At 45.8% G+C, this 26,995-nt stretch overlaps 2 protein-coding genes across 5 annotated transcripts in view; one reads left to right on the top strand and one right to left on the bottom strand.

Moving 5' to 3' along the window:
* Nucleotides 1–16,825: 16,825 nt before the first annotated feature.
* dgkh (diacylglycerol kinase, eta) overlaps nt 16,826–26,995 on the bottom strand; it is a 532,784-nt gene continuing 522,614 nt past the window's right edge. For all 4 annotated transcript variants that reach the window (XM_086006091.1, XM_086006092.1, XM_086006093.1 and 1 more), the window contains one exon: nt 16,826–26,938. In XM_086006091.1, coding sequence (XP_085862217.1) covers nt 26,849–26,938 — 90 coding nt within the window. In that variant the 3' untranslated portion in view covers nt 16,826–26,848. The remainder of the gene's footprint in view (nt 26,939–26,995) is intronic.
* Nucleotides 24,156–26,995, top strand: part of LOC147107238 (uncharacterized) — a 35,585-nt gene continuing 32,745 nt past the window's right edge. The window contains exon 1 of the mRNA XM_086006095.1: nt 24,156–24,243. The gene's annotated coding sequence lies outside the window, so the exon portion shown is untranslated. The remainder of the gene's footprint in view (nt 24,244–26,995) is intronic.

Raw genomic sequence — 26,995 nt, 5'->3', positions numbered from 1 at the left:
AGTAACAGGACATTTGGATAATCATAATTTTATAGGACAAAGTCAGCATGGTTTTATGAAGGGGAAGTCATGTTTGACAAATTTGCTGGAGTTCTTTGAGGAAGTAACATATAGGGTGGATAAAGGGGAACCAGTGGACGTAGTGTATTTAGACTTCCAAAAGGCATTTGACAAGGTGCCACACAGAAGATTATTGCTTAAGATAAAAAATCACGGGATTGGGGGTAATATTCTGGCATGGATAGAGGATTGGCTATCTAACAGAAGGCAGAGAGTTGGGATAAATGGTTCATTCTCAGACTGGCAATCAGTAACTAGTGGTGTTCCGCAGGGGTCAGTGCTGGGTCCCCAACTCTTTACAATCTATATTAATGATTTGGAGGAGGGGACTGACTGTAACATATCAAAGTTTGCAGATGATACTAAGATGGGAGGGAAAGTAGTGAGTGAGGAGGACATAAAAAACCTGCAAGGGGACATAGACAGGCTAAGTAAGTGGGCAGAGATTTGGCAGATGGAATACAATACTGGAAAGTGTGAGGTTATGCACTTTGGCAGGAAAAATCATAGAGCAAGTTATTATCTTAATGGCAAGAAACTGGAAAGTACTGAAGTACAAAGGGATCTGGGGGTCCTGGTGCACGAAACTCAAAAGGTTAGTATGCAGGTGCAGCAAGTGATTAAGAAGGCCAATGGAATGTTGGCTTTCATTGCTAGGGGGATAGAATATAAAAATAGGGAGGTATTGCTTCAGTTGTACAAGGTATTGGTGAGACCGCACCTGGAATACTGCATACAGGTTTGGTGTCCATACTTAAAAAAGGACATACTTGCTCTCGAGTCAGTACAAAGAAGGTTCACTCGGTTAATCCCGGGGATGAGGGGATGGACATATGAGGAGAGGTTGAGTAGATTGGGACTCTACTCATTGGAGTTCAGAAGAATGAGAGGCGATCTTATTGAAACATACAAGATTGTGAAGGGGTTGGATCGGGTGGATGCGGGGAGGATGTTCCCGATGATGGGTGAAACTAGAACTAGGGGGCATAGTCTTAGAATAAGGGGCTGCTCTTTCAAAACTGAGATGAGGAGGAACTACTTCACTCAGAGGGTGGTAGGTCCATGGAATATGCTGCCCCAAAAAGCTGTAGAAGCTACATCATTACATAAATTTAAAACAGAAATAGACAGTTTCCTAGAAGTAAAGGGTATTAAGGGTTATGGGGAGCGGGCAGGAATTTGGACATCAGTCTAGGTTCGGATCGGTCATGGCCCTGTGGGTAGCGGAGCGGGCCTGTAGCCTGGTCCTGCTCCTATTTCGTGTGTCTAATTCTGTTAGATTCAGGAGATGGTTCTGTGATAGTGGATTGGCGGTTAGGATCAGATCAGCCATGATCTTATTGAATGGCGGAGCAGGCTCGAGGGGCCGATTGGCCTACTCCTGCTCCTATTTCTTATGTTCTTATGTTTATCAAGAGCTATATACAAAAGAAGACATTTCCAATTTGGAGATGGAGAAGGTTACTGCTTTTATTGAAAAGGGTTTAAAGGAGGATGAGAGAAGCATGTGTGATAAAGAAGTAGGATTAGCGGAAATAAAAATAGCAATAAGTGGAATGAAGGGGGGGAAAAGCCCAGGGTCCGATGGACTAAGTGCAGAATTTTATAAGGAATTTTTTGAGATTTTAAGTCCATTGCTGTTAGGAGTTTTTAAGGAAATTAAAATTGAAGGAAGCCTGGCCCCATCTATGAGGAGAGGTATCATAAGCTTAGCTTATAAAAATAAAGGGGATAGACGGGATCTGAAGAATTGGAGGCCCATCACACTATTAAATGTGGATTATAAGATCTTGGCGAGGGTTATGGCAAATCGTTTGAAGGAGGTGTTACCAGAGATAGTTTTGCCCTCTCAGTCCTATGGAGTCATAGGCCGGGACATCGCAGACTCTGTGGTCTCAATCCGAGATGCGATAGAGCTCATGGAAGAGAGTGGGAGGGAGGCTTATGTATTAAAGATAGATCAAGAGAAAGCCTTTGATAGGGTCTCTCATGAGGTTTTTATTGAAGGTTTTGGAAGCATTTGGTTTCAAGGAAAATTTCATTCAGTGGATAAGAATTTTTTATTCAAACATATTTAGCTGTGTTAAATGTAATGGTTTTTTATCTAAGTACTTTCCGATACAGAGATCAGTGAGACAGGGTTGTCCCCTGTCCCCATTGTTGTACACATTGGTAGCAGAACCATTAGGTTACATGATGCGAAAGAAACAAGGTGTAGTTGGGATTGTGGTCCCCAGTTCTGGGCTGGTGTCGGTGATACACCAATATGCAGATGACACAACCTTAACATTGAGAAATGGGGAGTCAGTGAGGAAAGCTATGGAGGTAGTGGAGGAATATTGTAGAGCTTCAGGTGCCAGAGTGAATTATAGTAAGTCCCAATGCCTGGTTGCAGGGAGGGGTAGGGGGGAATGGTTGGGGGGGTGTCCCTTTAAGGTGGTGGAGGTTTTGGAAGTTCTGGGGGTGCATATGGGGTGCAAGAAAGACAGGGAAGAAGTGGATCGATTAAATTGGGAACCGAAGGTTATGAAAATTAAAAAGATTTTGGGAAGATGGGAAAGAAGGTGGTTGAAAGTGCAAGGAAGAGCGACAGTGGTGTCTGCTCTCCTGCTATCTAAGCTATGGTACTTATTGACGGTGGAGGATATTCCTGAGTGGGCAGAAAAGTCCATCCGAGAGGCTTGTGTGAGGTTTTTATGGGAAGGGAAACCAGCCTTGGTGGCTTACAATACCATAATTGGACGGAGAAATCAGGGAGGACTCAATTTCCCAGATATTGATTTGAAGAAAAAATCCTTTAGAATCAAATGGGTGAAGAGATTTCTTCAGAAGTCAAATTCAAGTTTTTGGAAGAGTTGTTTTGAGCATTTTTTAAAACGAAGTGGGATAGGAGGGCAGAGGATATTGTATATGGAATACAGTAATATGTTTTTGAAATCGATTAACCTTCTCCCAAGGGGGTTGTAGAGACTTGGGCTCAATTTTTAAAAAGTGTGCAGTTTACGCCCAAGGGGGCTGAGGAATTTTTAGAACAGCCCTTATTTTTGAATAGGTGGGTCAACATCGAAGGAGAGGTTTTATTTAATCAAGCTTTTATAAAAGCTGGGATTATATCGGTGAAAGATGTATTATACGAGGTGATTCCAGGTTGGTTGCCGGAAGCGATAGTGAGGGACATGGTGTGGGAGGAGGATCAGGAGGTAGAAGGAAAAGCAATAGGAATTATGTATGAGAAGATTGTGAGGGCAATGCCACAGGATTGGATGGAAGAAATAAATGCGGAAATCTCCAAAGGAAGTAAAATGCGTCCTGCTTTTCCAAGCTTTGTACTGGAGAAAGGGGGAGAGTTAGTCCAATTTGTCAACTGTAATACTCGAGATTTCTATGAGGTATTCAGAGAATGGAAGGAGATTCAAGACACCTGCTGGTCAGGAGTTTTGGCGAAGTATATACCCACAGCTGGACTTCCAACAGGATTTGGAAGGGAGTGTGGGCGAATTTTAAATGCCCAGAATGGATTGAACTGGATTTCAAATTGGCTCATAACCGGATTTTTACCATGACGGTCTTGTGCAAGATTGGACGAGTGGAGGCGGCAACTTGCCCAGTGTGTGGGACACGGGATGAGACTCTGTCCCATTTACTGGTGTTATGTCCGCAGTTAAGTGACTTTAAGTACTATGTTCGACAGTTGTGTGAAGCTTTTTTGCTGGGTGGGGACCGAACAGCGAGAATGGGAATCCCGTGGGACTCAATTTTGAGATGGGGATTGCAGGAGAGTCTGCCAGAGTCTAGCGGAGCGGCAATTAATTTAATGTTCAGTTTGGCTAGATTCGTGATTGTGCAAAGAAGGAATGCTCTGTTTTTTAAGGGGAGGAGAATCAATCTAAAAGAGTATTTTAAATATAAGCTAAAAGACCATTATAAGGCTCTGTGGATGTTTTATTCAGAAAGGAATTTAAGGACAGTATTTTACAACCAATTTTTAAAGTACAATCGATTAATATATGTTACAGGTGATAAATTAAACTTCAGGTTTTGATGTTAAAATGTGGTGGCGGAATGGCTGTGCAGGGCAGTGGAATTGATTTGTATCATACAATGGGGCAGTAATTCTTCCCCAAATGCGTGAGTACGGAAGGGGTACTCACGCGTCTGGCCGGAGGAAATGCCGGTTTTCAGCATGCACAGCGCATGCGCTGAAAACCGGCATTTCCTCTCCTCTAACCCAAGAGTTGAAGAGGCTAGCACGTGCGCTGTAGGGGGCAGCGCGTGCGTCTTGGATTTCCTCTGTTTTGGGGGATTTGCGCATGTCTAAAGGCCTCCGGTCTTTACGCTTGTAAAAAGCACACGTAAGTATTTATTTTTACAGGTAAGTGGTGTTTTAGTGTAATTTAGAATTTTTTTTCCCACAGGTTTATTATTTTGAAGAATCTACAATAAGGTAAGTTTAGTTTTAGACCCTTTTTATTAAAAATTTATTTTTTTCAAAAAAAAAAATTATTATTTAAATTATTTTTTTAAACTTATTTATACTTAATTTAACGATTGGGATGTTTTTTAAATTTTTATTTAAAGTTTAAATAGTGTTTTGGGCCCCCGTAGTTTTCGTGAGTTTGACAGTTCTTACTCTCAAACTCATGAATGAACCTTCCCCTCCCCTGATTGGTTGTACAGTGCTCACCTGATCCCAGCCGGCACATCGCACTAACTACGCCGCTGGATCAGGTAAGCACTGCGCGCTGACAGCTGAACCGGGCCTGTCACAGGAAATGCAAGCAGGCCCGGGCTTCAGATGTCAGCGCGCAGGGTGAGTGCAGATCGGGGGCTTGCACGCGCGGCAAGCACCCGACACCAAGTTCTGGGCCAATGTAATGATCACGATGTTGTAAATGTTCTTAATGTTCAATAAAGTATCATTAAAAAAAAGTGGGTAGCACCCTCATCTCTGAGTCAGAAGGTTGTGGGTTCTCCAGAGACTTGAGCACAAAAATCCAGGCTGACACTCCCAGTGCAGTACTGAGGGAGTGCCGCACTGTAAGAGGTGCCGTCTTTCGGATGAGACATTAAACCGAGGCCCCGTCTCTCAGATGGACGTAGAAGATCCCATGGCACTATTTCGAAGAAGAGCAGGGGAGTTATCTCCGGTGTCCTGGGGCCAATATTTTTATCCCTCAATCAACATCACTAAAACAGATTATCTGCTCATTATCACATTGCTGTTTGTGGGAGCTTGTTGTGCGCAAATTAGCTGCCGCGTTTCCTACATTACAACAGTGACTACACTTCAAAAAGTACTTCATTGGCTGTAAAGCGCTTTAGGACATCCGGTGGTTATGAAAGGCACTATATAAATCTTATTTTCTTTCTCTTAAAACAGTGGGAAGATAAATTTGGAACCAACACATTTCATGTCTGTACAATTACCATTGCTGGCTGTAATTTCTAATCTATAGGGTTTAATTAAGGTTTATTAAAATAAGAAAACCTTACATGGACAGCACATTCATTGAACAAGATCACAGAATCACAGAAACCCCACAGTGCAGATAGAGGCCATTTCGGCCCATCGAGCCTGCACCGACACATATCCCACCCGATCCCCGTAACCCCTACGCCAACACATATCCCACCCTATCCCCATAACCCCACGGTATTTAATCCCCCTAACACTAAGGGTCAATTTATCATAGCCAATCAACCTAACCCGCACATTTTTGGACTGTGGGAGGAAACCGGAGCACCCGGAGAAAACCCACGCAAACACGGGGAGAATGTGCAAACTCCACACAGACAGTCACCCGAGGCCGGATTCGAACCCGGGTTCCTGGCGCTGCGAGGCAACAGTGCTAACCACTATGCCAGATCCCACATAAAAAACTGGCAGGTGAATGTGCTTGCACTAATAGCATTCTCTCACATCATTTCCAACACCCCCTGTAAAATGTTACCTTCATTCAATGCCAAGTGCAGTGTAACACCTATAACAATGAGTCTTTATTATATTTTTGATTCATTTATGGGATGTGGGCGTCGCTGGCAAGGCCAGCATTTATTGCCCATCCCTAGTTGCCCTTGAGCTGCCTTCTTGAACCACTGCAGTCCGTGTGGTGAAGGTGCTCCCACAGAGCTGTTAGGGAGGGAATTCCAGGATTTTGACCCAGCGACGATGAAGGAGCGGCGATATACTTCCAAGTCAAGATGGTGTATGACTTGGAGGGGAACTTGGAAGTGGTGGTGTTCCCATGCGCCTGCTGCCCTTGTCCTTCTAGGTGGTAGAGGTCGCGGGTTTGGGAGGTGCTGCCGAAGAAGTCTTGGCGAGTTGCTGCAGTGCACCTTGTAGATGATACACACTGCAGCCACGGTGCGCTGGTGGTGGAGGGAATGAATGTTTAAGGTGGTGGATGGGGTGCCAATCAAGCGGGCTGCTTTGTCCTGGATGGTGTCGAGCTTCTTGAGTGTTGTTGGAGCTGCACTCATCCAGGCAAGTGGAGAGTATTCCATCACACTCCTTACTTGTGCCTTGTAGGTGGTGGAAAGGGTTTGGAGAGTCAGAAGGTGAGATATTTGCCGCAGAATACCCAGCCTCTGACCTGCTCTCGTTGCCACAATATTTATGTGGCTGGTCCAGTTAAGTTTCTGATCAATGGTGACCCCCAGGATGTTGATTAAGAAAGGGAAGATAGATTATGAAAGTAAATTAGCAAAAAATATAAAAACAGATAGTAAGAGTTTTTATAGTTATATAAAAAGAAAAAGGGTGGCTAAAGTAAATGTTGGTCCCTTAGAGGATGGGACCGGGAAATTAATGGTGGGAAATATGGAGATGGCAAAAACACTGAATGAATATTTTGTATCAGTCTTTACAGTAGAGGACACTAAGAATATCCCAACACTGGACAAACGGGGCTATGGGGGGGAGGAGCTAAACACGATCAAAATCACTAAGGAAGTGGTACTCGGTAAAATAATGGGACTCAAGCCGGATAAATCCCCTGGACCTGATGGCTTACATCCTAGGGTCTTGAGGGAAGTGGCGGTAGGGATTGTGGATACATTAGTGATAATTTTCCAAAACACCCTGGACTCAGCAAAGGTCCCGGCAGACTGGAAAACTGCTAATGTAACACCCTTATTTAAAAAGGGCAGTAGACAGAAGGCTGGAAACTATAGACCGGTTAGCCTAACATCTGTGGTAGGTAAAATTTTGGAGTCCATTATTAAGGAGACAGTAACAGGACATTTGGATAATCATAATTTAATAGGACAAAGTCAGCATGGTTTTATGAAGGGGAAGTCATGTTTGACAAATTTGCTGGAGTTCTTTGAGGAAGTAACATATAGGGTGGATAAAGGGGAACCAGTGGACGTAGTGTATTTAGACTTCCAAAAGGCATTTGACAAGGTGCCACACAAAAGATTATTGCTTAAGATAAAAAATCACGGGATTGGGGGTAATATTCTGGCATGGATAGAGGATTGGCTATCTAACAAGGCAGAGAGTTGGGATAAATGGTTCATTCTCAGACTGGCAATCAGTAACTAGTGGTGTTCCGCAGGGGTCAGTGCTGGGTCCCCAACTCTTTACAATCTATATTAACGATTTGGAGGAGGGGACCGAGTGTAACATATCAAAGTTTGCAGATGATACTAAGATGGGAGCGAAAGTAGTGAGTGAGGAGGACATAAAAAACCTTCGAGGGGACATAGACAGGCTAAGTAAGTGGGCAGAGATTTGGCAGATGGAATACAATACTGGAAAGTGTGAGGTTATGCACTTTGGCAGGAAAAATCGTAGAGCAAGTTATTATCTTAATGGCAAGAAACTGGAAAGTACTGAAGTACAAAGGGATCTGGGGGTCCTGGTGCACGAAACTCAAAAGGTTAGTATGCAGGTGCAGCAAGTGATTAAGAAGGCCAATGGAATGTTGGCTTTCATTGCTAGGGGGATAGAATATAAAAATAGGGAGGTATTGCTTCAGTTGTACAAGGTATTGGTGAGACCGCACCTGGAATACTGCATACAGGTTTGGTGTCCATACTTAAGAAAAGACATACTTGCTCTCGAGTCAGTACAAAGAAGGTTCACTCGGTTAATCCTGGGGATGAGGGGATGGACATATGAGGGGAGGTTGAGTAGATTGGGACTCTACTCATTGGAGTTCAGAAGAACGAGAGGCGATCTTATTGAAACATACAAGATTGTGAAGGGGTTGGATCGGGTGGATGCGGGGAGGATGTTCCCGATGATGGGTGAAACTAGAACTAGGGGGCATAGTCTTAGAATAAGGGGCTGCTCTTTCAAAATTGAGATGAGGAGGAACTACTTCGCTCAGAGGGTGGTAGGTCCATGGAATATGCTGCCCCAAAAAGCTGTAGAAGCTACATCATTACATAAATTTAAAACAGAAATAGACAGTTTCCTAGAAGTAAAGGGAATTAAGGGTTACAGGGAGCGGGCAGGAATTTGGACATGAGTCTAGGTTCGGATCGGTCATGGCCTTGTGGGTAGCGGAGCGGGCCCAGGGGCCGTGTAGCCTGATCCTGCTCCTATTTCGTGTGTCCAATTCTGTTAGATTCAGGAGATGGTTCTGTGATAGTAGATTGGCGGTTAGGATCAGATCAGCCATGATCTTATTGAATGGCGGAGCAGGCTCGAGGGGCCAATTGGCCTACTCCTGCTCCTATTTCTTATGTTCTTATGATTCTGCGATGGTAATGCTGTTGAATGTTGAATGTTGGACGGTGGTTAGATTCTCGCTTGTTGGAGATAGTCATTGCCTGGCACTTGTGTGGCGCGAATGCTACCTGCCACTTATCAGCCCAAGCCTGAATGTCGTCCAGGTCTTGTTGCATGTGGGCATAGACTGCTTCATTATTTGAGGAGTTGCGAATGGCACTGAACACTATGCAGTCATCAGCGAACATCCCCATTTCTGACCTTATGTCAGAGGGAAGGTCATTGATGAAGCAGCTGAAGATGGTTGGGCCTTGGACACTGCCCTGAGGAACTCCTACAGCGATGTCCTGGGGCTGAGATGATTGACCTCCAACCACCACAAATACCTTCCTTTGTGCTAGGTATTGTGGTAAACCACTGTTTGTATTCCACTGTGTACATGCCTGGACATGCCTCGGCTGACTCCTCCCACAAGTCCTAGTATAAAGGTGACTGCTCCCCAGCCCCCTTTGTATTCTGGACCGGTCGACCACTCGAGGCAGACCTTCATTCTTTTGTTAATAAAAGCCTTTAGTTACTCTCTTAACTCTCAGTCTTTTATGAGTAATTGATAGCGCATCAATTTTATTAACAAATTTTTATAATGGAGAAGATCCTCACACCAGCATGCCTGGACTTAGATCATCGGGAGGCGGACTCATCCACCAAGTTTACTCACTGGCTTAAGTGTTTAGAAAAATTCCTGACCGCCTCCGCAGCAATCAAATCGGACGAGGACAAACTGGATGTCCTGACCTCCAAAGTGAACCACCGAGTGTACTCGGTCATCCAAGACGCGACCACGTACGCGGACGCTATCAAGCTCCTCAAGGACCAGTACACGCGCCCAGTGAACGAAGTGTACGCCAGGCACCTTCTGGGGAGTCGTAAACAACAACCTGGGGAATCGACCGTGGAATACCTTCAGGCACTGTCTGTGCTTGGCCGGGCCTGTGGTTGTAAGGATGTAAAGGCCGCCGTGTACACAGAGGAACTTATCCGGGATGCTTTTGTAGCGGGCAACAGATCCAATTACACCCGACAGCGACTGTTGGAGCAGAGTGACCTCGACCTCAACAAGGCCTCTGAACTCGCACTATCACTGGATGCAGCCTACCGGGGCATGGATGCCTACTCCTCTGCACCGTGGACGCCGCGGGGAATGACAGCCTGGGACACGGTAGGACCGCCTCATAGCGCCGTGCCACCCCAGCAACGGCCCAACTACCGCAGCAGTGTCCCAAGGCCAGACAGCAGTGCCCCAAGGCCAGAAATGCTACTTCTGTGGCCAGGCAAAACACCCCAGAGCACGCTGCCCGGCGAAAAACGCGATCTGCTCGGGCTGCGGGAAGAAGGGACACTACGCTAACGTCTGCAGGGCCAAAGCCACCCCGAACCCCAGCAGCGCCGCGTGTGGGCCATGCGGGCCGCCATCTTGGGCCTCCCCGGCCATGTGCGAACCACCGGTACAGCAGCCATTTTGGACGCCTCCAGCCACATGGGGATCATGGACGCCGCCATCTTGGACGACAGCCGGAACGCAGCAGGCCCCCAACACCGCCTCATCTGATACCCGCAGCGACACACCGACCCCTACGCTGGCATCCGTTACACTGGACCAAGCGAGACCGCACCAGCTGGCCAGCTCCACAATGGACATTAAGGTAAATGGCCACGATACAATCTGCCTTTTTGACTCTGGGAGCACGGAGAGCTTCATCCACCCCGACACGGTGCGGCGTTGCTCTCTCCCAGTCCTGCCTGCGCACCAGCGGATTTCTATGGCCTCCGAGTCCCAGTCGGCGGACATCGGCGGCTACTGCGTAGTGACACTCGTAGTAGACGGGACCGTGTACGATCATTTTAAACTTCTGGTCCTGCCCGACCTCTGCGCTGCCGTCCTGCTGGGGTTAGATTTTCAGTGCCACCTTAAAAGTGTTACGATGGCGTACGGTGGACCCCTACCCCCACTCACAGTCCGCAGCCAGCCGCTCCCAAATTGCCCGCCGCGCACCAGGTGCAACCTCTCCACACTCAGAGTCACCCCCCCCCACTGTTTGCTAACCTCACCCCCGACTGTAAGCCCATCGCCACAAAGAGCAGGCGATACAGTGCCGGGGACAGGGTTTTCATTAAAACCGAAGTGGAGCGGCTCCTGAAGGAAGGGATTATTGAGGGCAGCACCAGTCCCTGGCGAGCCCAGGTTGTGGTCGTTAAGACCGGCGAGAAGCAGCGCCTGGTCATCGACTACAGCCAGACAATAAATCGCTACACCCTGCTGGACGCCTACCCACTCCCCCGCATAGCTGATATGGTCAACCAGATCGCGCAGTACCACGTCTTCTCGACCATTGACCTGAAATCAGCATACCACCAGCTCCCTATCCGCCCTGAGGACCGCCAGTATACTGCCTTTGAGGCAAACGGCCACCTCTATCACTTCCTTAGGGTTCCCTTTGGCGTCACCAACAGGGTCTCCGTCTTCCAAAGGGAGATGGACCGGATGGTAGATCAAAATGCGTTGCAGGCCACTTTCCCATATCTGGACAATGTGACCATCTGCGGCCGTGACTTGCAGGACCATGACGCAAACCTCGAAAAATTCCTCCGCACCGCCCAACTCCTGAACCTGACATATAACAAGGAGAAGTGCATATTCCGCACAAACCGCCTCGCCATCCTTGGCTGTGTTGTGGAACACGGAGTCATCGGCCCCGACCCCGACCGGATGCGTCCCCTTATGGAACTCCCACTGCCCCACTGCCTCAAGGCCCTGAAGAGGTGCCTAGGGTTTTTCTCCTATTATGCCCAGTGGGTCCCCTACTATGCGGACAAGGCCCATCCGCTGATCAAGTCCACCTCTTTTCCCTTGACGGCAGAGGCCCGCTTAGCCTTCCACCGTATCAAGGAAGACATTGCCAAAGCCACCATGCACGCAGTGGACGAATCCATCCCCTTCCAGGTGGAAAGCGACGCGTCCGACTTTGCCCTGGCCGCTACCCTCAATCAGGCGGGGAGACCCGTGGCCTTCTTTTCACGAACCCTCCAAGGCCCGGAGACCAGACACTCCGCTGTTGAGAAGGAGGCCCAGGCGATTGTGGAGGCTGTGCGTCATTGGAGGCACTACCTGGCCGGAAAACGATTTACCCTGCTCACTGACCAACGTTCAGTTGCTTTCATGTTTAACAACAAGCAGAGGGGCAAAATCAAAAATGACAAGATCTTGAGGTGGAGAATCGAACTTTCCACCTACAATTACGAGATCTTGTACCGGCCCGGGAAGCTCAATGAACCCCCGGATGCGCTATCGCGTGGCACCTGCGCCAGCACGCAGATCGATAGACTGCGGGCCCTCCACAATGACCTCTGCCACCCGGGGGTCACCAGGTTCTTCCACTTCATCAAGGCCCGCAACCTGCCTTACTCTATTGAGGAGGTCAGGACCATGACCAGGAACTGCCAAGTCTGCGCTGAGTGCAAACCGCACTTTTATAGACCAGACAGGGCCCACCTGATAAAAGCCACTCGCCCCTTCGAGCGCCTGAGCGTTGATTTTGAAGGGCCTCTCCCCTCCTCCGACCGCAATGTGTACTTCCTCAATATTATTGATGAGTACTCCCGTTTCCCGTTCGCCATCCCCTGCCCGGACATGACCAGTGCCACGGTCATTAAATGTCTGAACGACCTCTTCACCCTGTTCGGTTTCCCCAGCTATTTCCATAGCGACCGGGGCTCATCGTTTATGAGCGACGAACTCCGCCAGTACCTGCTAACTAGGGGTATTGCCACAAGCAGGACCACCAGTTACAACCCCCGGGGGAACGGACAGGTGGAAAGAGAAAATGCGACAGTTTGGAAGGCCGTCCTGCTAGCCTTAAAGTCTAGGGGCCTTCCAACCTCCCGCTGGCAGGATGTGCTCCCCGATGCGCTCCACTCTATTCGGTCACTGCTCTGCACTGCCACTAACGCCACCCCTCATGAGAAAATGTTTGTCTTCCCAAGGAAGTCCACATCGGGGACATCGCTACCGCCATGGCTGACGTCCCCAGGGCCGGTCCTACTGAGAAGGCACGTGAGGACCCATAAAACGGACCCCCTGGTCGAGAGGGTCGACCTCCTCCACGCCAACCCCCAGTATGCTTACATTGCATACCCGGACGGGCGGGAGGACACAGTCTCCATAAGAGACCTTGCACCCTCGGGGGCCGCAGTAACCCACTACTCACTACCACCCCCCCCCACGATCTGATATCCAGCCCCAGCAGACGGCAGGCCTGGGCCCAGCGACCCGCTCGACACCTACGAGGACGACACGCCTGTGCCACAGCCTACGCGGGACTCGACGCCGGAAGCTCCACTACCCCTGCCGTCGCCACGCCGATCACAGCGGCAGACAAGACCTCCGGAGAGACTCCAATACACTAACTTTTAATACACTTCACCCCGCCGGACTCAATTTTAAACAAGGGGTGAATGTGGTAAACCACTGTTTGTATTCCACTGTGTACATGCCTGGACATGCCTCGGCTGACTCCTCCCACAAGTCCTAGTATAAAGGTGACTGCTCCCCAGCCCTTTGTATTTCTGGACCGGTCGACCACTCGAGGCAGACCTTCATTCTTTTGTTAATAAAAGCCTTTAGTTACTCTCTTAACTCTGTCTTTTATGAGTAATTGATAGCGCATCAGGTATGACTCCAGCCAGTGGAGAGTTTTCCCCCCGATTCCCATTGACTTCAGTTTTACTCGGGCTCCTTGATGCCACACTCAGTCAAATGCTGCCTTGGTGTCAAGGGCAGTCACTCTCATCTCACCTCTGGAATTCAGCTCCTTTGTGCATGTTTGGACCAAGACTATAATGCGGTCAGGAGCCGAGTGGTCTTGGCGGAACCCAAACTGGGCATCAGTGAGCAGGTTATTGGTGAGTAAGTGCCGCTTGATAGCACTGTTGATGACACGTTCCATCACTTTGCTGATGATTGAGGGTAGACTGATGCGGCGGTAATTGGCCGGGTTGGATTTGTCCTGCTTTTTGCGGACAGGACATACCTGGGCAGTTTTCCACATTATTGGATCGATGCCAGTGTTATAGCCGTACTGGAACAGCTTGGCTAGAGGCACGGCTAGTTCTGGAGCACAAGTCTTCAACACAGCCGGGATGCTGTCAGGGCCCATAGCCTTTGCTGTATCCAGTGCGCTCAACCGTTTCTTGATATCACGTGGAGTGAATCGAATTGGCTGAAGACTGGCTTCTATGATGGTGGGGACCTCAGGAGGAGGCCGATATGGATCATCCACTTAGCACTTCTGGCTGAAGATGGTTGCAAACGCTTCAGCCTTGTCTTTTGCACTCAAGTGCTGGGCTCCACCATCATTGAGGATGTGGATATTCATGGAGAAGAGTTAGGGAAGAGGGCAAAAGAACCTAGAGTGACACATGTGGGAAGAGCTCGTGTACGGTCCCTCTGCATCCAACTTTAAACCGGTGTTCCAGGAAGGGGGGCACTAGACACCACTGGGGGGGGCACTAGACACCACTGGGGGGGGGCACTAGACACCACTGGGGGGGGGCACTAGACACCACTGGGGGAGGGGCACTAGACACCACTGGGGGAGGGGCACTAGACACCACTGGGGGAGGGGCACTAGACACCACTGGGGGGGCCACTAGACACCACTGGGGGGGCACTAGACACCACTGGGGGGGGCACTAGACACCACTGGGGGAGGGGCACTAGACACCACTGGGGGGGCACTAGACACCACTGTGGGGGGGCACTAGACACCACTGGGGGGGGCACTAGACACCACTTGGGGGGGGGCACTAGACACCACTGTGGGGGAGCACTAGACACCACTGGGGGGGCACTAGACACCACGGGGGGGGGCACTAGACATAAGAACATAAGAAGTAGGAGCAGGAGTAGGCCATACAGCCTCTCGGGCCTGCGCCGCCATTCAATAGGATCATGGCTGATCCGAATCTAGACTCACGTCCACTTCCCTGCCCTCTTCCCATAACCCCTAATTTCCTTATCTGCTAGGAAACTGTCTATCTCCATTTTAAATTTATTTAATGTTGCAGCTTCCGCAGCTCTCTGGGGTAGCAAATTCCATAGATTTACTACCCTCTGAGTGAAGAAGTTTCTCCTCATCTCAGTTTTGAAAGGGCAGCCCCTTATTCTTAGATTATGCCCCCTAGTTCTAGTCTCACCCATCAGTGGAAACATCCTCACCGCATCCACCCGATCAAGCCCCCTCACAATCTTATATGCTTCAATAAGATCGCCTCTCATTCTTCTGAACTCCAATGAGTAGAGTCCCAACCTACTCAACCTTTCCTCATACGTCAACCCTCTCATCTCCGGAATCAACCGAGTGAACCTTCTCTGAACCGCCTCGAGAGCAAGTATATCTTTTCTTAAATATGGAAACCAAAACTGCACGCAGTATTCCAGGTGTGGCCTCACCAATACCCTGTATAGCTGCAGCAAGACTCCCCTGTTTTTATACTCCATCCCCCTCGCAATAAAAGCCAAGATTCCATTGGCCTTCCTGATCACCTGCTGCACCTGCATACTAACTTTTTGTGTTTCATGCACCAGGACCCCCAGATCCCTTTGTACTGTAGCACTTTGCAGTTTCTCTCCATTTAGATAATAACTTGCTCTTTGATTTTTTCTGCCAAAATGCATAACCTCACACTTACCAACATTATATTGCATCTGCCAAATCTCTGCCCACTCACTTAGCCTGTCTATGTCCTTTTGCAGGTTTTTTATGTCCTCCTCACTCACTGCTTTCCCTCCCATCTTTGTATCGTCTGCAAACTTGGATATGTTGCACTCGGTCCCTTCCTCCAAATCGTTAATATAGATTGTAAAGAGTTGGGGTCCCAGCACTGACCCCTGCGGAACACCACTACTTACTGATTGCCAGCCCGAGAACGAACCATTGATCCCAACTCTTTGTTTTCTGTTAGATAGCCAATCTTCCACCCATGCCAGTATATTACCCCCAATCCCGTGATTTCTTATCTTGATCAGTAATCTTTTGTGTGGAACCTTGTCAAATGCCTTTTGGAAGTCACCACTGGGGGGGTGCACTAGACACCACTGGGGGGGGCACTAGACACCTACTTGTCCCGTCTACAACTAATAATGTACAAAAAAATGTGAGTAACTAGCTCCAGCTCAGGGAACGGTGCATGTTAAATGTATTGAAAGTTTAAGAGTCTCATGGGTAAAACTATACAAGTCATTTTGACTAACGCATGAGTCCTGTGTGTACCTGTTGATGGCCTGGCAGAAAAAAATTCCTGAACTGCATAAATTTAAGGCTGCATATAGTGACACCACTCGTCCCGGCCAGAATGGAGATGATTGGATAATTCCTCCATCAATCACGCCTAGATTGATTTTACGCACATAATTTAAATGATGTGATTATCCTTAACTCACTGCATTCTCACTGGAAAAATAATCCTTTTCTCAGGAGACACGAGTTCCATTTGCTGTAGTTCACAGTGAATCTGTTTAGACTCTGTTTTCTGAGTAAATAAATTCTGTTTGCTGAGTAAATAGACTGCTGTAAAATAGATTCTGATTGCTGTAAAATAGACTGCTGTAAAATAGATTGTTTGCTGTAAAATAGACTGCTGTAAAATAGACTGCTGTAAAATAGATTCTGTTTGCTGAGTAAATAGACTGCTGTAAAATAGATTCTGTTTGCTGTAAAATAGACTGCTGTAAAATAGATTCTGTTTGCTGAGTAAATAGACTGCTGTAAAATAGATTCTGTTTGCTGTAAAATAGATTGTTTGCTGTAAAATAGACTGCTGTAAAATAGATTCTGTTTGCTGTAAGTCCTGCTCCGCCTTCAACTCATTAGCTGTAATGATGGTGTCAATACTCGTTCCGTAAATTTAAATATACAAAATTGAAAAGAAAATTGATTATTAAAGGAAGCGGTGTGTTTGTTTATGCAATATTCCCACAAGGATATGAAATCTAACAGGCATTAGAGATGAATATAAATGAACACGCCGTTGTGCAGTGAATGCATTCAGATTTATTGAGTATTTTAGCACGTTAGGAAGATCTTAACAGACTGCCTTTCCCTAAGGCAGCTCATAATGTACAACAAAAATGAACCACCAAATCCAGCAATATACAAAAATACACTTCTGAGTAATTTCCTAAATAATAAATATTCAACCATGCATTTAAACATAAAAGGCACAGAAAACAAAATCCGTTCTAGTAGTCATAAAATTACCAACTACATAAATAAATCACCCAAATATCTCTTATGAGTAAATGTAACATTATATTCAAAGGGTGAAAACACATAAAACATCTTTTTTTTCCCAAACAGTTTGCAATAAATACTCCAAATTTTGTTTATTAAAAAATAAAACTGTGCTGTTGTAAACAGTATGTAAACAAATACGTTTCACTTTTGCATTACCTTTATCAGAGTACATAAAGACAAATCTGTTGCCTATGGGTTGGTTTTTAAATGACACTGGAAGGGTACTGGGCAGTTTAAAGCTTTACTCATTTCTGAAGCAAAATTAGTCCCCAAATTTGGTATCACATAGACTGTTCAATATCTGGCTTTGATATGCAAGGATGAAACCTTTGAGGAAAATCAGAAAAATACAAAGAATGGCAAGACGCTAAATATAGCAATCAGGATATAGATGGTATAACAATTCACCCAAAAGATTTATCTTGGTCACATGGGCGTCTGATACATGCGGAAACTCATCGCTGTGTTTAAGAGCCTGCAAACCAAGCGACTAAGCAATTCACCCAGGTAGCGTTCTGCTTGTCCGGATATGGAAGGTACACTCTCTCCCCTAAGGGGTGCTGCCAGGTTGGAAAGTCCGGTGCAGATTGGCAGTGCCAAGGCAAAGAAGGTGTCTCTGAACAAAGCAAAGCAAGGGAATGTTGCATAAAGATGTTGATGTGGGAATTATATAAAGTTTGCATAAATTTCCCATCAGCTAGTAAACTCAAACGTTTAGTTGAACAGACAGGAGCTGAAAGTACAGGCTAGTGATATGACGGTTTAGTTTACAAATTGTCCAGATCATTTTGTACGCATTTGTTTCCACGTTTTGTGTCAACATCACAGCCTCGCTTGTTTCTCCTTTTCTGCTGTGCCTTTTGATATTTAGGATTATGGAGGTGCTTCTTTAAAAATGCTATCGGCGCCATTTCACAACTTACTAACCACTACCCGACAAGATAAGAAAAATAGGTTCAGGAATGTATAAAACAGCCTCCTCACAAGGTGAGGCTTGGAAGTGTAGGGCTGCTTTTGCTGCAGAAGTAAGCAATGATTTAGCAAGTAAACACCAAGATAGCTTATAAACTCGATTTAAGGACAACCATAAATAGAACTAGAAAACCGTTTGTCTTAGAAAATAGCAAGGTCACAATTTGTTATACTTCACTACCACGAATACCAGCACAATTTCAATACATTTACAAATATCAAAGGAGACCGCACTATGGAGAACAGATAATCCAAACTGTATAAAATACATCCCAGGCAGGAGGATAATACTCGAGGTACATTTACAGATATGTGTAGTCATTACAGTGGTAAACTGTATTAGTGCAACTTAGCCCATTAAAGATCATAAGCAAAACTTTTGACTTTACAGCACATTTCGCTTGTAAACGCACTGTGAAAAGAAGCTGTGTCAAGCATCTGCCACTGGACGTTGCACTGAAGACACAACTCGAGATGGGCGGCTACTGGGGGAAAAAATCATCACTGCCCTCCTGAATATCTACAAACAGGAGTTTGCCCCAGTACATTAGAAATTCCTCATGACACAGTCTTGTCAGTCAGTTTTCATACAGTGCAGTATTCTGAATTGGGTTTTCGGCATTCCCAGCTCTGATGTACTAACCAATCGTTGCAGCAGTGGCTTGCGACCATGGATGGGAAGGCTGACTCGTAATTAGTGTAAAAGGACTTAAAGGATCACATTATTTATTGTTGCTGCTCGTTTCTCTTTCTGAGGAAGCAAAAAAGTTTCTACTGTGTCCCTTAAGAACCAGGTAAAAATTGTTTCAGTGATAAGGCTCCTTTCTTCAAAGTGACTGCATAGAAGAGTAAAAAGAACTGCAGTTCATTGGCGTGGATAAGTGCAAATTTGACTGACATTTTTTTTAGATACAGCTTCACCACATGCTGTTTAGTATGAAGATTTAGTGCAGACATCTGCTCCTGCTGACACAAGTAAAGCTAGGCATACAAGTAATTTGTCCTGTTTGTTCTAGGGAGCTAATTAAGGATGTGTTGCTATAAACAGCTTTCAAAAAACATAGGGGAAGGGTAGATTAGGGATCCAAAGGTTTAGTGGTCCTTATTCTGCAGGGGAAGGTCTCCTCCACATATCACAGGGGTTTCGTCAAATGCAAGCAACACCAAACAGAAAAGGTTTGTATCTGCCTTCGTTTGGGGGCCTGTGCTGGAATACACTTTAGCCATTCAGCAATCGCAGCTAACTTTGCATCAACATGCCCTATATACCCACTCAGTGCCAGTAACTGCTCAGCTCTGTGTTGACTAGTCAGGTGCCACCTGTACCCTTTTTAAATAGAAATGAATTTCAACTACAATGCCCTCAAATTGTCCAGGGAAACGGAGTTTGACCCAGGCCACAAGACGGGTAGGTGGCTAAACGGTGAGCATTTAGGAATAATGAAGATGACAATCCCTTTATTAAATAAGCTGCCTTCCTCCTCATTTTATCTCCTCCGTAATCCCCTGAACCACTACTTTTAAATGTTGTATCACTGGCTCAAATCTGGGTGGACCCATCGAGCAAGATCTAAGGATCACTCCATCTAACTCCAGCCATTCCTCACAGGATGGATCTGGTGCCCAAACTTTCTAATGCCCTCAAGTCCCATTTAGCAACTTGAGAGCTTCTTCCCTTTATTTTCACACTCCAGAGTCTTGAGCACGTAATCTAGGTTGACACTCTCAGCACAGTAATAGGGGAGTGCTGCACTGTCGGAGATGTGGTCTTTTGGATGAGACATTGAACCGAGGCCCTTTCTTCCCTCTCGGGTGGATGTAAAAGATCCCATGGCATTATTTTGAAGAAAAGCTGGGGAGTTCTGCCTAATGTCCTGGCCAATATTTATCCCTCAACCAACATCACTAAGACAGATTATTTGGTCATTTTCACATTGCTGTTTGTGGGATCTTGCTGTGCACAAATTGGCTGCCACGTGTCCCACATTACAACAGTGACTACACTTCGAAAAGTACTTCCTTGGCTGTAAAGCGCTTTGGCGCGTCCGGTGGTCGTGAAAGGCGCTATAGAAATGCAAGTTCTTTTTTTTCTTCTTTCTCTCATATACTGTAACGTAGAAACTTACGGGCAGTCCTATCACACGAACACTTGGCAGTCTCGTACCAAATTCCTCCCTGCTGTTAAATGGAGGCATTAATCTGCTTCTTTGAAGTGGATCAACAGCACTGTTAGAAAAGCAGGTGGTCACTGGAAGCGAACGTGCAGCATTCACAGTAACTTTCCCATCGTCCCTCACTAGACCATCCTCCACAGCAGTGTAAAAAGCTGGGATATCTGCCACACACACTAATGGAGAAGGTTTCTCACAGCAGATTCTAGTAACCTACAAACAACAATGCTGAGGGAAAAGCAGACCCCAGCCACAGCACAGCACAGAAGGAGGCCATTCAGCCCATCGTGCTTGTGCCGGCTCCCTGAAACAGCTCTCCAATTAGTTCCACTCCCCCTCCTCTTTCCCCAGAGCCCAGCAAATTTCTCCTTTTCAAATATTTATCCAATTCCCTTTTGAAAGTTCCTACTGAATCAGCTTCCACCAACCTTTCAGGCAGTGCGTTCCAGATCATAACAACTCGCAGCGTAAATCTTTTTTCTTAATTTCCCCCTGGATTTTTTGCCAATTATCTTAAATCTGTGTCCTCTGGTTACCCACCCTCCTGCCAGTGGAAATAGTTTAGCCCTATCTACTCTATCAAAACCTCATATAATTTAAATCTCCCCGTAACCGTCTCTGCTCTAAGTAGAACAGTCCCAGCTTCTCCAGTGTCTCCACATAACTGAAGTCCCACATCCCTGGTACTATTCTGGTAAATCTCCTCTGCAACCTCTCCAAGGCAACATTTTCTTAAAGTGTGATTCCCAGAATTGGACACAATACTCCAGTTGAGGGCTAACCAGCGATTTATAAAGGTTTACCAAAATGTCCTTGCTTTTGGACTCTATGCCTATATTTATAAAGCCCAGGATCCCGTATGCTTTTTTTAAACAGTCTTATCAACTTCAAAGGTTTGCGTACATGAACCCTCAGGTCTCTCTGTTCCTGCATCCCTTTTAAAATTATACCAGTTAATTGATATTGCCACACCTCACTTCACACTTCTCTGCATTAAATATCATCTGCCACGTGTCTGCCCATTTCACCAGTCTGTCTCTGTCCTCCTCAAGTCTGCTACTATCCTCCTCACTGTTTACTACATTTCCGAGCTTTGTGTCATTTGTAAGCTTTGAAATTTTGCACCCGATTACCCAAGTCCGGGTCATTAATATATATCAAAAAGAGCAGTGGTCCTAATACTGACCCCTGGGGGACATCACTGTACACTTCCCTCCAGTCTTTGCTTTCTGTCTTTTAGCCAATTTTGTATCCAAACTGCCACTGTCCCTTTAATGCCATGGGCTTCAATTTCACCAACAAGTCTATTCTTTGGCACTTTATCAAACTCCTTCTGAAAGTCCATATGCACAACAGCAAGTGCACTACCTTCATTAACCCGCTCTGTTATTTCATTGAAGAACTCAATCAAGTTTGTCAGACACGATTTGCCTCTAACAGATCCATATTAGCTGTCATTTATTAGCCCTTGTTTTTCCTAGTGACAATGAATTTTGTCCCAGATTATGGTCTCTCGAAGTTTCCCCATCACCGACGTTATGCTGACTGGCCTATAGTATATCTCTCCCCCCCTTTTTTGAACAGGGGTGTAAGATTTGCAACCCTCCAGTTCTCTGGCTTCCATAACCAAGGAGGATTGAAAGATTGTGGTCCGAGCCTCCGCTATTTCCAACCTTACTTCCCTCTAACCTAGGATGCATCCCATTCGGACTGGATGACTTTTCTACTTTTGAGCGCTGCTAGCTGTTGAAGTATCTCCTCCTTACCTGGTCTGAGCAGGAATCACTGTGTGCTGTTCGATCGGTATGTGGAAATACAGACATTTCCCACTACCTGAGCACGGTGTCTGTACTACAATAAACATTCTTGTTGCTGTAGGTACTTGTTCTGATTTTTTTTAAATGTGTTATTGATCAGGAATCCCTAACTTCTTGGTGATTATCAGATAACAGCTCGAGCATACTGAACCAACTAATGGTACGGCAATGTGCACCCCTTTGACCACCGAAGGTAAAACCCTGGTAAATCTTTGATCGAGTTCCATAAAGCAAAACACACTTGGCGTCCTGTTGGCCCACTAGTGCTTGAAGTCTCGGCAGAAGTAGGTGGGATATTAGGTCCCACTGTCTGCTCAGCACAATGCGCTTGCCACCTTCATATTTTTCATTGGCTTGGAAACTTTCAAAGGATTTCATAGATTAGAGGGGATTAACCATACCTAGGAGATGTGGAAGCTCAACTTGGTTGGTGAGCAAATGAACTCCTTGTTGCAACTATCGTGCAAGTCAGGAATATGGTTCCTTGAACTGGTCAAACACTGAAGGGAGGGGTTAGAATAGTGTCACTGTATTTTCTATGGCAGTTTGTCAACTATTTCGTTATCTAGAAAAATTGTCACTGGTGTTTGGCATCAGAGTGCCAGGTCCTGTGTCATTCTATACTACAGTATCTATACTGATGAATGGCTGGAGGAGATTCAGTATTGGTGTTGGTTTTGATCATGGTACCTATGCAAGATGAGTCAAAATAAGTTTGATGCCCTTTTTTGGAAGATACGCTCATCCTACAGGCACTGATGTATTCCACTTGGTCCAAATATATTGCAGTCTTCACCCCACCCCCCTTGTAAAGCTTTAAGATATTCCTTTTCATGAGGACCTCTATAAATTTAAGTTCTTGCTGTTGATTTGGACACTTCTGATCCAACTGTACAGGATTAGGTAGAGGGTACAGGGCTGAACAATGTACTGTAGAGCCCTGTAGCCTCTGCCTGGCACTCTATCTCAAACAAGGCATTCTATCTGATTTCAGGAACAGCTCGTTACAGGCAGGTACAGGTTGTTGCCCTTATTCAACGGAGATATTTGAACAAAAGTGTTCATTGTATTGCATTTCCCTTCTTTTCGCTTCTCTCCTGAAAGCAGCAACTCAAGCTGGAGTAAAGCTCCATAAGTGGTAGTGGGCCTCCAGTACCTCATCCAAGTGACCATTCATCTTGTGCCAGTGCAGACTGTAGGTGTTGGTAGGGCTTTTGGACCACAGAGCTATGACAGCTGATCCCTACCCTGTCCTCATCCAATGAACAAAAATGCACACTTCTTGCATCACTAGATTGCAACATGCTCCCTCCCTCCACCCCCCCATAGCTCAGGGGCACTGAGGGCTATTGTGATAGCCCAACCATGCCCCTCCCCATTGCTGCCCTGCAGAAGACCAGGGTTGGAATGGAGGATCTGTCCCTGCCTGTAAGCTCCTGCACCACACCTCAAGTATGGCTAAATCTTCACCTGACTATTTCATCAGCTGTTTGGGTGCAGTTTCTATTGGGGATGGATAACCTGACATTGGTTCAAGATCTCTGCTTTGCCAACACCCACACACTGGAGTGACCGCTGGTGGTAACTAGCGTGCAAGGACCGAGTGGTGCCTTGAATAGTAAGTGGGTCTGGGAATAGGCTAAACAATTCAAATGGAGGCAGACACATGCTTTCTCATGACAAATTGTAAGAACCGAATGAAATCTTTGGTAGAGCTGTGAAGGAGACCTGAATGAAAGACCCAATTTACAACATGGCTGTATAGGCAGATAGTATTTTGATTTCAAACCTGGGGGGAGATTTTGCACATGACCTTTAAATGGGTATAAATGACTCAATATTCAGACCAACATTCATCCAGATTCAGTTTCCTAATGTCCTTTATATATAAATTTTCTATCAGTACAACACCAATCCAAGAAAGCAGCACATATATATCATTAAATATAGTAATGCAGGTCAACTGCATACTTTCAATGTTATAGCACTATGCAATCACGCTTTGTGAAAATATCAATCAATATCATAATAAAGATTTGTTATTCTTGTTGCAAAGAAGTGTCCATTCTACAGGCTGGTTCACATTAAAGACTCGAATGCAGAAACTGGGACTCACTCGCTCTCTCTGCCTCATGCCCATGTCTCGTAAGGCTCTGAGCCAGGAGGCCAAGCTCGAAGCTCTGCCCTTCCAGGTACTGAAATTCAATGAAATTCCAAAGCCAATATTGCAAGATGACATTACTACACATTTGTGGGAATGTAAAAAGCAGGAACAATAACAACTTGTACCATTAACAGAAAAATGCCTCAAGGTGCTTCAGAGAGATGCAAGGGAAAAATGGGCACTCGGCCAAAGGAGGAGATTTTCGGAGCCAAAAGCATGGTCATGGTCATGGGTTTTAAGAAGAGTCTTAAAGGAGGATAAATGGAGGGGTTTAGGAAGGGAATTCCAGAGAATGGGACCTAGGTGGTTGAAAGGACAGATGCCCATGGTGGGACGAAGGGAGGGGGTGATAGTTAAAGGCCGGAATCAGTGGAACCGAGTTTGGGGGGAGGGTATTGAAGGGCTGGAGGACGCAACAGAGATACGGAGAGGTGAGGCCATGTAGGGAGGATGGGAATTTTAAATTTCAGGCATTGGGTTAGCAACGACAGGGTGAAACTTGGTGTAGAATAGGATATGGGAGCAGGATTTTGAGTAAGCTGAAGTTTATGGAGGGAGAAGGACGGGAGTCTGGTCAGGAGAGCATTGGAATAGTCAAGTCTGGAAATGGCAAAAGAATGGACAAGGGTTTCAGCAGAAGCTGGGCTGAGGTAGGGGCGGAGGTGTCAATGCCATGGAGTAGGTGGTCTTTGTGATGGAGCGGTGATGGGGTCGGAAGCTCAGCTCAGGGTCAAATAGGATGCTGAGGTTAGGAACTGTCTGATTCTGTCTGAGACAGTGGCTAAGGTGGGGGGATGGAGTCAGTGGTAAGGGTATGGAGGTTGTGGCAGGGAACGAAGACAATGGCTTTGGCCATCCTAATATTTACCAGGAAGAAGTTACAGCTCATTCAAGACTGGATGATGGACAAGCAGACTGACAGTACAGAAGAGGCTTTGAGAGAGGTGATGAAGAGGTAGAGCTGGGTGGCATCAGCGTTCTACAGTCTTGTTCGTAGCAGATTTTGGAAAACATAGGGGGATTACAAACACAATGACGATGGAAATAGGTATTTCCAGTAGGAAAATTTTACATGTTTAAAATATTTAAGATAATTCACAAAAAATCCAGGGAAGATGAGAATTTTTTTTTAACGCAGCGAATTGTTATGATTTGCCTGAAAGGGTAGTGGAAGCAGATTCAATAGTAACCTTCAAAAGGTAATTGGATATATGAAAAAAATGAAAAATTTGCAGGGCTATGGGGATCGTGCAGGGGAGTGGAACTAATTGGAGAACTCTTTCAAAGAGCCAACATAGGCTCGATGGGCTGAATGGCCTCCTTCTGCACTGTCTGATTCTAACTGCACAAATCTGCACAGCTAGAATCAGTCCTCCTTTTGTGTTTTTTTCTTAAAACTTTCTATTCCATTATTTTATCTTCTCATTTGTGTTTAGCTGAAGTTTACAGGGAGCTTCGGGATATCCAAAAAGCTGCTGTTTAACTTGAAATGAGGAAAAGAAACAAGTTATCGCCATGGTTTTTGTAATAACTGCTTGTATTGGCTGTTACAGTCAAAAATGCAATAATGCTTTTCCTGCCCATTAAATTCCAAAATCATGTATTGCCAGCAGACCTGTACACACACACACACACACACACACAAATATATATTATATAAAAAATACATCCATCACAGAGATGCTCATGATGAGTGCTACCCTGTCGCAAGCCCCCCTGGTTCATGTATAGCCAAATAGCCACTGAATTGCCCTCAAATGAGGAAGTGGGTAGGCTGCTCCTTTCTGGGTCGGGCGGCATAACTCTACTGTCTCCTGTGAACCAGTCCTTGCCAAAGAAATGTGCTCATGCAAAATATAAGAGGAGCAGAAACAACCTTTCATTAACAAACACTTCAGTAGTAATAAGTTACACTCTATTAAACAGATATAAAACTTGTTCAAGTTTTTTTAAAAAAAAGAAGCATTCGGCATATGTCATGCAATCCTAGAAAGAGTTCAAGCAGGCACACCATGCGGTATAATCTGCATGCATGCTACACTGCATGTGTTTCCTACATCAGTCTGAATTAGACTCCTTGGCCATTGAGTGATATGCTCCGCAGACCGTATTCACTGGTCAAGAAACACTGATAATGGGTCCACTCCAAAAATTGTATAGGATACAAATCAATTCCGCCTTCTAACGCAATAAAGGCAATTGTCTGCATTAAATTGATATGTAATTGCAATAAAAATAAGCCGTTTTTAGATCCACGGCCCTCGCTGAAGGAAGTCCTGAAATATTTTGCACCTGTATTTACCATTTTGCAGCATCCTTGTTTCCAGGAGGGTTATGCAGTTCAGTGTAAACCCATGTTTACCGATGCATATTAGGACTTGTCACGTTAACACAATCTAAAATGGCTGTTGAGGGTTAACTGCATTGGCACAAAACCCTCAGTAAAACTCAAGACAGTTTAAGGTTAGAAAAAAACCACATTAACTGAAGCAAACACCTGAACATTGCACCGTGACGACAGCGAGGTCACGAATCGTGCTGAGCGGAAAGCCTGTAGAATGTCCTACGATCGACAGACTCCTTGGGGAAGTCCAAACAATGCTTCTCCATTTTCTGAGATAGCACCAGAACAGCTACACATCTGGCATAGACGTGTTTTTGCCGAGGTCCTTAATTCCCTGGAGAATTCGCTTCATGTGGCCCACTTTCGTTATCCCCAGATCCTGAAGGAAGAAAGAAAAATAAACACATGTTTGCAACATTTGCTTTATTGCAATTGT

The sequence above is a fragment of the Somniosus microcephalus genome, chromosome 14, assembly GCF_052327205.1.
Source record: "Somniosus microcephalus isolate GS21.2 chromosome 14, FLI_Smic_1.0, whole genome shotgun sequence".
Taxonomy (NCBI): domain Eukaryota; kingdom Metazoa; phylum Chordata; class Chondrichthyes; order Squaliformes; family Somniosidae; genus Somniosus; species Somniosus microcephalus.
This window is presented reverse-complemented; position numbering and strand designations above follow the sequence as displayed.